The sequence below is a fragment of the Semicossyphus pulcher genome, unplaced genomic scaffold (genome assembly GCF_022749685.1).
Source record: "Semicossyphus pulcher isolate SPU_LCO1_2020_fin unplaced genomic scaffold, fSemPul1.0.p SCAF_9, whole genome shotgun sequence".
Lineage (NCBI taxonomy): Eukaryota > Metazoa > Chordata > Actinopteri > Labriformes > Labridae > Semicossyphus > Semicossyphus pulcher.
Window position 1 is genome coordinate 13,239,411 of NW_027211770.1, and position 12,840 is coordinate 13,252,250.

The 12,840-nt window shown below is 40.7% G+C and overlaps 2 protein-coding genes and 1 long non-coding RNA gene across 3 annotated transcripts; all 3 read right to left on the bottom strand.

Moving 5' to 3' along the window:
• Window positions 1-3,981: 3,981 nt before the first annotated feature.
• On the bottom strand, window positions 3,982-6,322 carry LOC138583824 (uncharacterized). The gene is made up of 6 exons (XM_069655835.1): window positions 6,263-6,322; window positions 5,896-6,059; window positions 5,452-5,734; window positions 5,085-5,248; window positions 4,641-4,923; window positions 3,982-4,465 (listed from the first exon to the last, which is right to left on the bottom strand). The coding sequence occupies exons 2-6, from the start codon at window positions 5,999-6,001 to the stop codon at window positions 4,288-4,290; spliced, it is 1,014 nt and encodes a 337-aa protein (XP_069511936.1). The 5' UTR covers window positions 6,002-6,059; window positions 6,263-6,322; the 3' UTR covers window positions 3,982-4,287.
• A 346-nt stretch (window positions 6,323-6,668) lies between these two features.
• Window positions 6,669-8,087, bottom strand: LOC138583725 (fucolectin-like; the record flags this gene model as incomplete). The annotated part of the gene is made up of 4 exons (XM_069655687.1): window positions 6,669-6,870; window positions 7,075-7,357; window positions 7,519-7,682; window positions 7,888-8,087. Coding segments are annotated over 4 exons (849 nt in total), but the record flags the coding sequence as incomplete, so codon positions are not given.
• Window positions 8,088-8,140: 53 nt separating this feature from the next.
• LOC138583826 (uncharacterized) lies at window positions 8,141-9,791 on the bottom strand. Its single transcript, XR_011305435.1, has 3 exons — window positions 9,771-9,791; window positions 8,378-8,439; window positions 8,141-8,170 (listed from the first exon to the last, which is right to left on the bottom strand). It is a non-coding gene; the product is annotated as an uncharacterized lncRNA (long non-coding RNA).
• Between the last annotated feature and the right edge of the window lie 3,049 nt (window positions 9,792-12,840).

Consider the following 12,840-nt stretch of genomic DNA (forward strand, 5'->3'; position numbering starts at 1 on the left):
ACGGCCGAGTGTGGGAGTTGGACCGCTGATAAAAGCAGATTTTCCAGCGCTTTTTAAAAAGTTAAAAAGTTTTTTTTAAATCATTTTTTGTCAATTCAGACTGTTGAAAGGCAGTGTTGTTTATTCCCACATGGATTATGATTCTTTGGATGGAGGCAGGGAGAGTGCGCAGCAGGAACAGGACATGGAAGTTTCAAGAGGATGTCGGGGACCGTAGCTCCAAGAAAACAATGGGTTGCAGCGTTAAAGAAACGAATGTTCCTGATTATGGAATCCCCGACAATCAACGTAGTCCGGGAGAAAAGGGGACGAGGAGAAGGAGTTGACAATGTACGAGAGTTTGTCAATGCTGATGGAGGAGGAGAGGGCGAGGGACGGACAGAGAGATTGGCTGGAGCTCGCCGCGGTGCTGGTGTATAATGTGGTATAGAGCGGCGAGTCCTGGCGTGGGAGGAGAGCTCAGCAGTGTCTGGTGGACAGAACGGAAGCGGCCGGGCGGAGGGCGACTCGCGGTGGGAGGTGGAGGTGGAGGTGGAGGAGGAGGCTTGGACCCCGCAGCCAGGAGAGGGGAATCGTGCATGCCAAGGATATCATATGTATTCTCAAGATGGATGTTATGGCGAGGAGGTGCATGAGAAACGTGGCACCCTCTCCTGCTGCGAGCACCGACCAAAGACCAGGGTTCGGGATGGGATGGAGCTGGCCAGGGATTTTGGCTTAGCCCCGAGCCGTGACCAGGAGTCGTCAGGGTCGGTGGCCGGAGGAGGGGCGACAGCAGCAGGACAGTGAGCCGTGGCATCATGAACTCGGAGAGTGGTGTTTCCATGTGCTGGACCGAAGGTTATGGTGTCCATGAGTTTCTCATCTTCTTGGATCTGGTACAGTGTGGAGATTCTTCCTTCCAGCTCTGCCATCTTATCGGCCAGGCGGGCGAAGCTGCCACAGCCGGACGGAGAGGTGAGTGGAGCCATGGGTATGTGGTGGCTGGGGAGCAGAAAAAGAGAGAAGAGGCCAGTACAGGGCTAAAAGGGAAGCAAAAACCTTAAGATCCGAGAGCCCGATCGCTTGAACAGTTTAATATGCTTAAACGTGCGGATAAAAACAGTCAGGATCCAAAGGTGCAGTATAAAAGATGACTTGAAAACTACGTAAGAACTAAGCAAAAATGTCAAAATTAGGGCAGAGCTCCTTGCAGGCACTCACAACGCCAGCGCATGCGTAGTCAATACATGTGATAATACTTGTTGACTACTAATACTTGATGTTGCCATCCCTCAGGAATTTGTTGCCATCCCTCAGGAATTTCTGGATCTGCGGGTGACGATCTGTCACTATGCAATCCAGGGTTACACCACGTTCTTCCAAGAACGCAAGGCTCCGTTTCAGGCCCTCTTTCTCCAAATGTTAACTTCCACCAACTTTATTGCTCTGGTATAGAAGACAAGTAAGAGGGGGAAGGGGATGTGACATAATATGTAGATGATATGATATCTGTAATATAAGAGGATAGGTTTCATTGGTTGAACTGTGGTTACACCTGCTTGTTTGCCTAAATTAGTCTTATTCAGCCAGAGGGTCAATTTTTATGACCATGTGTGAAAATAACCAAGCAATGTGATAAGAAAAGTACCTGGTGAGTCAGCCCTCATGTCACCACCAACAATAACGCTCTACTATTGACTGAGCCGCTGCAGCATGGCATTCTACTCCGTCTTCCATTTATGCACAATGGCTGGCTCAAGGTACGCCCTGGCATGTCTTCTGAATGTGTCATACCTGAACACAGTCAACTGCATTGCCCAAAATACAAAATGATATTAAATACAAAAACATTTGTATCATTGTATCATCAGAAGTGGGAGGTTCCCAGCCGGTGTTGTGCCCACAACAGGCTGATTCCTGGGGGCACCGCTGGTTAACTGCAAGGAATGTACCCATTCTTCTTGTGGTAACATCACACCCCCTCTGGCACACCGGGCAAACTTCAAACAGCTCCAGGAGGCAGGTCTCATACACAATGTATTTGAGTATTGTCTGGATGGGAATAGAGGCTTCTCTATTTTCAGAAAATAAAGAACATCACGAGATGTCAAATTCACTGACAAGCGATAAGCAAAACAAAAAGAAATGATCTGTTAAATGTGTAAGGGTAACATAGAATAATTTACGACATGTCTGTTGACTCTGTTACAACAGTTACAGACTCCTCTGGGTCATATGTCGAGTCATGTGGTCCTGGAGCCACCATAAATGAGCTGCCCTCCCTAGGATCATCGTCATCCTCTTCCTCCTCCGTTATCTCCAAACGAGGCCACTTGGACGTCATGCAAGGTTCTGCGGTGAGAAATGGGACAGTGCCAACTCCAAAATCAACCGTGGACACTTGTTTTGCCTGGGTACCTTGTATATGTACAGAAGCACATATTGACTTAAGCGTGCAATATGAGGTTATGAAAAATTATTAGCTGCAATTAATCATTACTTTCATCATATGAAATAATCTGCCAAGACCACAAACCTGAACTTCTGACATCAGGCTGCAGAGTTTTCCATGACAGCTGTGAGCCAACTGTTGTTGCTGGAGGTTCTGTCTGGCAGACAACATGTTGTACCTTTGCTACTGAATGAGATGTGCTGGCCTAAAAACAGAATAGAAACGTTTAGAGAATAGAATACTTCATCATGAGTAACACGCTGGCTCTGGAAAACATAAATGTAACACCCAGCAATATACTGCAATACAATACGTCATTACCGCAGACTCAGTAATTACTAGTGTATTATAATTCTCCCACTCAATGTACATTCACCCCCTTCCCCTCCTCACATAACCTACCTTTTAATGCAAAGCCAGCGCTGTACTGACCAAAGTTGCTGAAGCTGTCTGAGGTGAAATGGTTTGCACAAACAAGCAGTCTTGTAGGAACTGCAGCTGGAACGTTGTTATGGTAAATAAAACAAATCCATTGTTTCTTCTTGTCCTCTGGAAGTACTGCTGGAAGTGAAAATGAACAAGTATGTTCATTTTGGCTTCACAAAACAGAACATGTAGCGTGGCTGGCTCAAAACTTAGACATCTTCCACTTGAGGTGAAGTACGACAATGGCAGCGGTGGCTCAGAGACAGCCGAGGGGACGGGAGTGGTGAGGGGCGCTCTGGGAGTGGTTTCTACCTTGGAGGTTGGCGTTAGCCTGTTGTGATGTAACAACAGGCACAGAATCAAAACAGCCCATTTAAATGCATATTTCCCCTGAAGGAGGGCCAGAGAAACAATGCTGACGCTTGCACTTTCCACATTCTGTGGATTGCTAGAGTGAAGGATGACTAAAGTATATTTGTATAAACAAGGAAAAAAGTGTTTTTCACAACATGGGACCTTTAAAGCAATATTTTAATGGCAATATTTCTATCACAGGGAAATAATGCTCAGTAAATCTTTAGTGAATCTGCCCCCCTGTTTGGTTCTGTTACAGGTCAGCTGGATTAGCAGGCTCTTTGCAAATGCCGAAGTGTGAATCTACCAGGATTTGAGATTAAACTTGTGTGAGCCACATGTCCACGTTGTATGCCTTGGTGATGTTTAATTCTGCTTTCAATTCTTTAAGAATTGGCAGGTTATTTAACTTTGGTGCTTGAAATTGTTATCTAATTTTGTACTTTTTTTATATATATATATATATATCGATAGATATATATATTTTGATCTTTATTTTTTACCCTCTGTGTGCTGATTCTTTCCTATTGTATTGTACTGTATAAGCTGCTGGAGACTGAATTTCCCAGAGGGAGTCATCCCAAAGGGATCAATAAAGTTGAGTCTAAGTCTAAGTCTAAGTCTAATTGCTTCCGGTGACTTCTAACATCATCATATAAAATCGCTTCTTTAACCCTTTTAAAATGTAAAGGTGTCACATTAACTCTGAGAACATTTGAACTAATCCTCGTTTTTGAGAGAGAACACTCTTACACAAGTCAAATTAATTGCACAGGAGTGAAATTTATTTGAAGAAGCAGTACTTTCACTTGAATACATATAGTTTTCATTCCATCCTTTTCTAAGAAGACTTGACATAACTGCTTCAACAACAAAACAGTCGTAAACTGTGATACAAGTTATGTGAAATTCATGGAACTTGAAAGCAACATGACATCTTTCAAAAACTAAACTAATGTCAGTTAAAGCTTAACATAATGGTCATTGGCCATTGGTTGAGATATCTAATTAAAAGAAAAGAATCCGAAACATGCATTAGCTTAGTCAAAACAATACCAAGAATTGTTTCAGACTCAGTTGCAGATGTATTCCTCCACATCACCATCTGATGCAATCCCAGTCACTTCCACCTCACACAGAGTCAGATATTCAGCTCTTCCAGGAATCACAATGTTGACATAACGGCCTACCATTCCTTTACACTGAAAGGTTTTAGATACCCCAGGTCCGATGGATGTGATCGAAGCACATCTGAAGTAAAATAAATCAAAAAAGAATCTTGAGTCAAACAATGTCACCAGACAAATGCCTAGACCTCACCTACAGTTGTATTTAGGAAATGCCAATTAAAATTGCTGGAAAAAATATACGTTTCTGTTCAAAAAAATAACAAACAACAAATGTAAAGTCATCCAGCATAACCTACTTGGGATTAACGTTGCCATTGTCATCAAGTGAATCTCCAATGCGGAGCTCGGCACCATTGAGTCTTTCGTGGCAACAATCCCTTCGGTTGGTGATGGTGACAGTATAGACCTTGTACTGCTTGAGGAGGTCCAGTCTCCACCATGGACTCATGTCTTTTTTGGTGTGGGTACAGGATCCCTGTCCCCAGTTGCTGGCACGATTTCCATCAATGGCCCTTTCAGGCACAGCGTTTCCGTGCAAGGAGGACTGAGCCACTTTTCCACCTCGAGCAATACTGACAGCTGGACAACAATATAAAATGTATTTTTAAAGATGGTTGAAGAAGTACAGGAAGTATTAACACCTTTGATCTGAACATAGGCTATTAGCATATTTGATTGAACTTTTACTGTGACTATCTGTGCTTAGTTATCTAATTGACCCTTCATATGGTTTAAGTCACCAGTTTGTGGAGTGTTTCCTGTAGGTTGACCCTTGACTTCCACCTCACACAGAGTCAGATATTCAGCTCTTCCAGGAATCACAATGTTGACATAACGGCCTACCATTCCTTTACACTGAAAGGTTTTAGATACCCCAGGTCCGATGGATGTGATCGAAGCACATCTGAAGTAAAATAAATCAGAGAAGAATCTTGAGTCAAACAATGTCACCAGACAAATGCCTAGATCTCACCAGCAGCTGTATTTGGGAAATAATAATGTAGAGTTGCAGGAAAAAATATAGGTTCTGTTAAAAAAATATCTTGCACATTCATGCTCATTTCTGTAATCGACAGAACAAATGTAAAGTCATCCAGCATAACGTACTTGGGATTAGTATTGCCATTGTTATCAAGTGAATCTCCAATGCGGAGCTCGGCACCATTGAGTCTTTCGTGGCAACAATCCCTTCGGTTGGTGATGGTGACAGTGTTGACCTTGTACTGCTTGAGAAGGTCCAGTCTCCACCATGGACTCTTGTCTTTTTTGGTGTGGGTACAGGATCCCTGTCCCCAGTTGCTGGCACGATTTCCATCAATGGCCCTTTCAGGCACAGCGTTTCCGTGCAAGGAGGACTGAGCCACTTTTCCACCTCGAGCAATACTGACAGCTGGACAACAATATAAAATGTATTTTTAAAGATGGTTGAAGAAGTACAGGAAGTATTAACACCTTTGATCTGAACATAGGCTATTAGCATATTTGATTGAACTTTTACTGTGACTATCTGTGCTTAGTTATCTAATTGACCCTTCATATGGTTTAAGTCACCAGTTTGTGGAGTGTTTCCTGTAGGTTGACCCTTGACTTCCACCTCACACAGAGTCAGATATTCAGCTCTTCCAGGAATCACAATGTTGACATAACGGCCTACCATTCCTTTACACTGAAAGGTTTTAGATACCCCAGGTCCGATGGATGTGATCGAAGCACATCTGAAGTAAAATAAATCAGAGAAGAATCTTGAGTCAAACAATGTCACCAGACAAATGCCTAGAACTCACCAGCAGCTGTATTTGGGAAATAATAATGTAGAGTTGCAGGAAAAAATATAGGTTCTGTTAAAAAAATATCTTGCACATTCATGCTCATTTCTGTAATCGACAGAACAAATGTAAAGTCATCCAGCATAACGTACTTGGGATTAGTATTGCCATTGTTATCAAGTGAATCTCCAATGCGGAGCTCGGCACCATTGAGTCTTTCGTGGCAACAATCCCTTCGGTTGGTGATGGTGACAGTGTTGACCTTGTACTGCTTGAGAAGGTCCAGTCTCCACCACGGACTCTTGTCTTTTTTGGTGTGGGTACAGGATCCCTGTCCCCAGTTGCTGGCACGATTTCCATCAATGGCCCTTTCAGGCACAGCGTTTCCGTGTGAGGAGGACTGATCCACTTTTCCACCTCGAGCAATACTGACACCTGGACAACAATATAAAATATATTTTCAAAGATGGTTGAAGAAGTACAGGAAGTATTAACACCTTTGATCTGAACATAGGCTATTAGCATATTTGATTGAACTTTTACTGTGACTATCTGTGCTTAGTTATCTAATTGACCCTTCATATGGTTTAAGTCACCAGTTTGTGGAGTGTTTCCTGTAGGTTGACCCTTGACTTCCACCTCACACAGAGTCAGATATTCAGCTCTTCCAGGAATCACAATGTTGACATAACGGCCTACCATTCCTTTACACTGAAAGGTTTTAGATACCCCAGGTCCGATGGATGTGATCGAAGCACATCTGAAGTAAAAAAGAATCAAAAAATAATCTTGAGTCAAACAATGTCACCAGACAAATGCCTAGAACTCACCAGCAGCTGTATTTGGGAAATAATTATGTAGAGTTGCAGGAAAAAATATAGGTTCTGTTAAAAAAATATCTTGCACACTCATGCTCATTTCTGTAATCGACAGAACAAATGTAAAGTCATCCAGCATAACCTACTTGGGATTAGTATTGCCATTGTTATCAAGTGAATCTCCAATGCGGAGCTCGGCACCATTGAGTCTTCCGTGGCAACAATCCTTTCGGTTGGTGATGGTGACAGTGTAGACCTTGTACTGCTTGAGAAGGTCCAGTCTCCACCATGGACTCTTGTCTTTTTTGGTGTGGGTACAGGATCCCTGTCCCCAGTTGCTGGCACGATTTCCATCAATGGCCCTTTCAGGCACAGCGTTTCCGTGTGAGGAGGACTGAGCCACTTTTCCACCTCGAGCAATATTGACACCTGGACAACAATATAAAATATATTTTCAAAGATGGTTGAAGAAGTACAGGAAGTATTAACACCTTTGATCTGAACATAGGCTATTAGCATATTTGATTGAACTTTTACTGTGACTATCTGTGCTTAGTTATCTAATTGACCCTTCATATGGTTTAAGTCACCAGTTTGTGGAGTGTTTCCTGTAGGTTGACCCTTGACTTCCACCTCACACAGAGTCAGATATTCAGCTCTTCCAGGAATCACAATGTTGACATAACGGCCTACCATTCCTTTACACTGAAAGGTTTTAGATACCCCAGGTCCGATGGATGTGATCGAAGCACATCTGAAGTAAAAAAGAATCAAAAAATAATCTTGAGTCAAACAATGTCACCAGACAAATGCCTAGAACTCACCAGCAGCTGTATTTGGGAAATAATTATGTAGAGTTGCAGGAAAAAATATAGCTTCTGTTAAAAAAAATATCTTGCACACTCATGCTCATTTCTGTAATCGACAGAACAAATGTAAAGTCATCCAGCATAACCTACTTGGGATTAGTATTGCCATTGTTATCAAGTGAATCTCCAATGCGGAGCTCGGCACCATTGAGTCTTCCGTGGCAACAATCCTTTCGGTTGGTGATGGTGACAGTGTAGACCTTGTACTGCTTGAGAAGGTCCAGTCTCCACCATGGACTCATGTCTTTTTTGGTTTGGGTACAGGATCCCTGTCCCCAGTTGCTGGCACGATTTCCATCAATGGCCCTTTCAGGCACAGCGTTTCCGTGCAAGGAGGATTGAGCCACTTTCCCACCTCGAGCAATATTGGGACCTTGAACTTTGAAAACTTGATATTTAATATAGATATGAGAAAGACATTCATAAGTACATATGCTGATTTTACCAAGAACACGAAAGAAATGGCCGTCAGTACATTTGATGGAACTTTAACTGTGACTACACAGTGAAAAACATTTAATCCCAACAACTTTTGGAAATATCCACAATTTTATTGAAACATTTCAAATAATTATCTTACTCATTAGGCCACATGTCTGTCCTAGAACAGCCAACAATACAAAGACCACAGCTGGAGTCATCCTGTGGAGAAAATTTAACACAATTATGAATTAACACATTTCTGTCAGACACAGTCATATAACTTACATTTTGATTTTAGAAACACTTTGCGAACACAATCACACAGACACACACACACACACACACAAATATACCCACAGTTGAGAAATCCAAATAGTTTTTCACTTTGTTACCATACCATATGGTATACCATATTATATTACACGATGCTATATTATACTATAATTGCAATCTTTTTCTATTATTCTAATTACCATAGAATAACGGTCATACCATCCTGTATTACCTCATTCTGCATACCATGTCACTTTATCCCACAACTGTCACTTTACTTATCTTATCTTGTATTTTTATATGTATCCCTCATATTTTTTATTTTCTATTTATCTATTCTTATTTTTTAAAACTTTATTCACTGTCTTGCTGCTTTGTCTTGGTACTGCGGTAACCCCTGAATTTCCTCCCTGGGGATCAATAAAGGAGCATCTTATCTTATCTTATCTTACATGCCTGGTCAATGTCTGGATGAGGATTGCAATGCAAAGCTTTTTTTAAGAGGTTAGAAATTCTAAAGTTCTCTAAATAATTGTCAGCATTTAACATTTTTATTACCAGTCATACTCCTCTTACTTATATCTATATTTTCGGCTGCCAGAAAATGTATGGCCTGCACCTGACTGATGCAATTTTACAATGGATCTTTTTGAATCCCACCATCATCAAAAGAAAAAGAAGCCTCAATTTAAAAATGTGCATCTAATAATGGTCCGAATGTTAATCTACGTTGAAAATTCTTGGTGGAAAAATACAAGTCAGAGGGCCATATAAAATTTGCTTTAATTACTGAAAATTGGAAAAAGTAAATAAATTAGGTTAATATAAAAATATTAAGAATTGTCTCACAAACTCTTCACCCTAGCTTTATCCTTTCCCTTTAATACTAATGTGTAATAACTCAAATGCAACACTGTTAATTGTTAAGAAAAAAGCTATTAACTATTAAATGAATTAAGTTCACTAAAACAACTTTTTATCATCAATAATGGGAGTAGTAGGCCCTGTATCAAACTCTCAATATTAATATCAATACAGTATATATGAATTTTTATGTGACCTTCGATGAGCAGATGGCATCCAATATTCTATCTCTTTCATATTGATAATCTCCTTTGAAACTGCATCATATTACAAATAATTACAACGCTGTAATATAAAAGCTGTTATATACAGTTCTGCCGGAAATTATTTGTTCATTCCTAATATAAAAAAAAGACACATGGTAGAAAATAAAGAAACAACAAAGTTGATCAGTAGTTACACTAGAATCCTACCTTGGAACTCTTGACCACCTTGGAAGCAGCTGTGATCTGCCAGTGTTCAAGCAAGCATTTTATACTTTTTTGTAGGGTGTTTTGAACCTGTTTGATTAGGTAACATCCTGTTAAAGTAAGTTGTTTATGTAAGTATGTATAGCCAAAAAGAAGTGTCAAATGAACACATTTGTGGACACACCCGAAGTATCAATATTATTACTAGCCTTAATCACACCTATATGTGCACACATATTAAAGAAAGAGGCCTGACATGTTTTTTTAAACTTTTTTAGATTTTTATAAAGCCATTATTGATTTACTGATTTCTAATCTGAGTTTTGACCTAGATGGGGAGATTTATTTGGTTTTTATGTTTGCAAAAATAGGAAAATTACTTTTTTCATTTTGATTTAATCCTCCATTAATGTATTCCTTTTCCTTTACAACTTAGAACATGGAGCATGCCATTGCCAAGGAGAATCCTGTTTAAAATTGTACCTGTTTGCCTGCCTCTGCTTCTCACTCCTTTTTTGCCTAAGAATTCCTGCAGAGTGATGTATCCTCAGCAGGTCAGATCATTTCTAACAAATCATATCATGCTGAGGTCTTTTGAGGGAGAAGACAGTAGACAGAAGAAGTAACATTTAAGGGGATTTCTTATTCATTTTGTAATATTTACGCATACCATACTCCCCTGACCCCAGACAATACCATAGTAACAATAATAAGTATGTAAGATCGGGATAGACTTTGAAAATATAACTGTACAGCAATGTCGAATACATTTTTAAAATAAAGCTGACCAACATGTTTAAATGCCTCAATCTTAAACACATGTTTAACATTGTGAAACTGTAGCACTTTTCACAGGTGTAGGCACAAACACTACACAGGTTGACGCACAAAAATACTTGGTTAGGTTTTGGAAAAAGATCTTGATTGGGGTTTAAATAAAAAGGAATGTACTCAGGTTACGTAACACCTGACTGACGTACATACGTAGCTAACACCCTTAGTTACTTCCATATTAAAACAAAATGCTAGAAGAAACGTCCACAAAGGATACTAGAGGGGTTTCTCCAGCTTTGGATTGAAAATGGGTTTGGCCTTTTGTTTTGTAAAGAAATAATGTGACAGGCAACAGGTAGTGAACGTCCTTCACTCACTTCAGCCTGAGTAAAGAGAAAAGAGCTGGCCGCAGTCCACACCAAGCAGTCTCACTAGGAAGGTGATGTCCCGCTGACCGCTGACCGCTAACCGCTACACATTATTACCTTTCACTCATGAACTCCTGACATCTTCTTGACAATTTCAGGACATTCAGGTCCTGAAATTTACCGGAATTGCCTTTCACACATGTCCCACAGAGCGGGAGATTGTCAGTGTCGGACACACTCTCACAACTCAAAATACTCCGTTTGGTTTAGGTGAAGGGGGCGCCTGGGTTAAAACGTGCAGGAGGAGGTGGAGCATTCCATAATGGTGACCGTTACTGGGCTAGTGTCACTACAACATGTATACGGATGTCTCTGCAATACAAACCCAGTAGTAGAAAACATAATACTGGCAACTGAGGCAAGCAGTGTTGCATATTAAGCTGCAAAACTCTGCTCAACGTGATGTTAAAGTCCAGGTGGATTTGGCCATTTGCATCATGGGGAAATTTTCAGGAGCTCAGTGCCTTTGTGAAAGTGGACACTGTGTCACATTGGCATTTAACATTAATACTAGGGCTGTCAAAGTTAACACATTAATAACGTGTTAACGCACATTCCCTTTAACACCCTACGCCCGCCCTGTAGTTTGAGAAATCAGGAAGCGATGCAACCGCAATGTTGTGGATAGCATGCAGAAACAAACCTCCGTGAGCAGAAATGGATAAAGAAATGGGTCTTTTAAATGGCAAGTTCAGCCTCAAAGCCCCGCTAGATGGTTCTCTGGACAAGACAAAAGTTTTTTGTATTTACTATCGATGTAAACTGAGTTACCACCGGCAGTGTTTCCGCTACATACATTTTGCCGCAGCACTGCCGCTGCTTCTGTGCAATTAAACGACTACGCTCCAAATAAACGGTCGTTCGCCCACTCTCCTTGTTGAGGAATAGCACTGAAAAAGTAGGAGTCATCAGGACGCTCTCTGTCCGCACACAATCATATGCAGTTCTGTAACGCAATGTAAACATTCCTACTGTGTATCATGTCCCTATTGTAAATGCATTAATTGTCGCTGTTTATAAAGCTTATAAAAGCTGTTCCATACCATCCACGCCTCTCCTTCACACCCTGTCTCAATGCTCTACCATGCTATCATGTTATTTTCTCGCCTATCTTTTTGAACTTTCGGCTTCACTTTTTACATACAGCTACCTCTCAGAACTACATCCCTTGATTTTATTCTTTGCTCTCTTCACCCTGTTTGCTTAAGTTCCTCTCCATTATTTGTCTACTCCATCTACTTTTCATTCATTATCCCTCTTTCCTCTTAGCTTCCCTTGTGCTTACTCATTGTCAACCTTCTTCTTATCTTTCCAACTTCAGCGTATCGGTTATCCTGTGACCTTCTCCACTGTCCAATCTGTGTCTCCATAACATCTTTTTCTTTGTATCCCCCATTTTCCCATTGTTAATTCACCATTAATATACTCTGTCTTAACTTCTATTCAGTTTTGTGTCGTCTTTTCATTTTATCCCACATTGAACCTGTGTTTCTGCATGTGTGTCTATTATGGGTGTGAAGACTACCTTGTTGGCCAGATTTCCCAACTTTTTGGACAAGCCTGAGAAGGAACAGAGTTATTATAATGTAAAAAAAAAAATATATATATATATATATACTGACCAAAAATATTAACGCAACACTTTTGTGATTGCTCCCATTTTTCATGAGCTGAACGCAAAGATTTAAGACTTTTTCTATGTACACAAAAGGCCTATTTCTCTCAAATATTGTTCACAAATTTGTCTAAATCTGTGTTAGTGAGCACTTCTCCTTTGCTGAGATAATCCATCCACCTCACAGGTGTGGCATATCAAGATGCTGATTAGACAGCATGATTATTGCACAGGTGTGCCTTAGGCTGGCCACAAT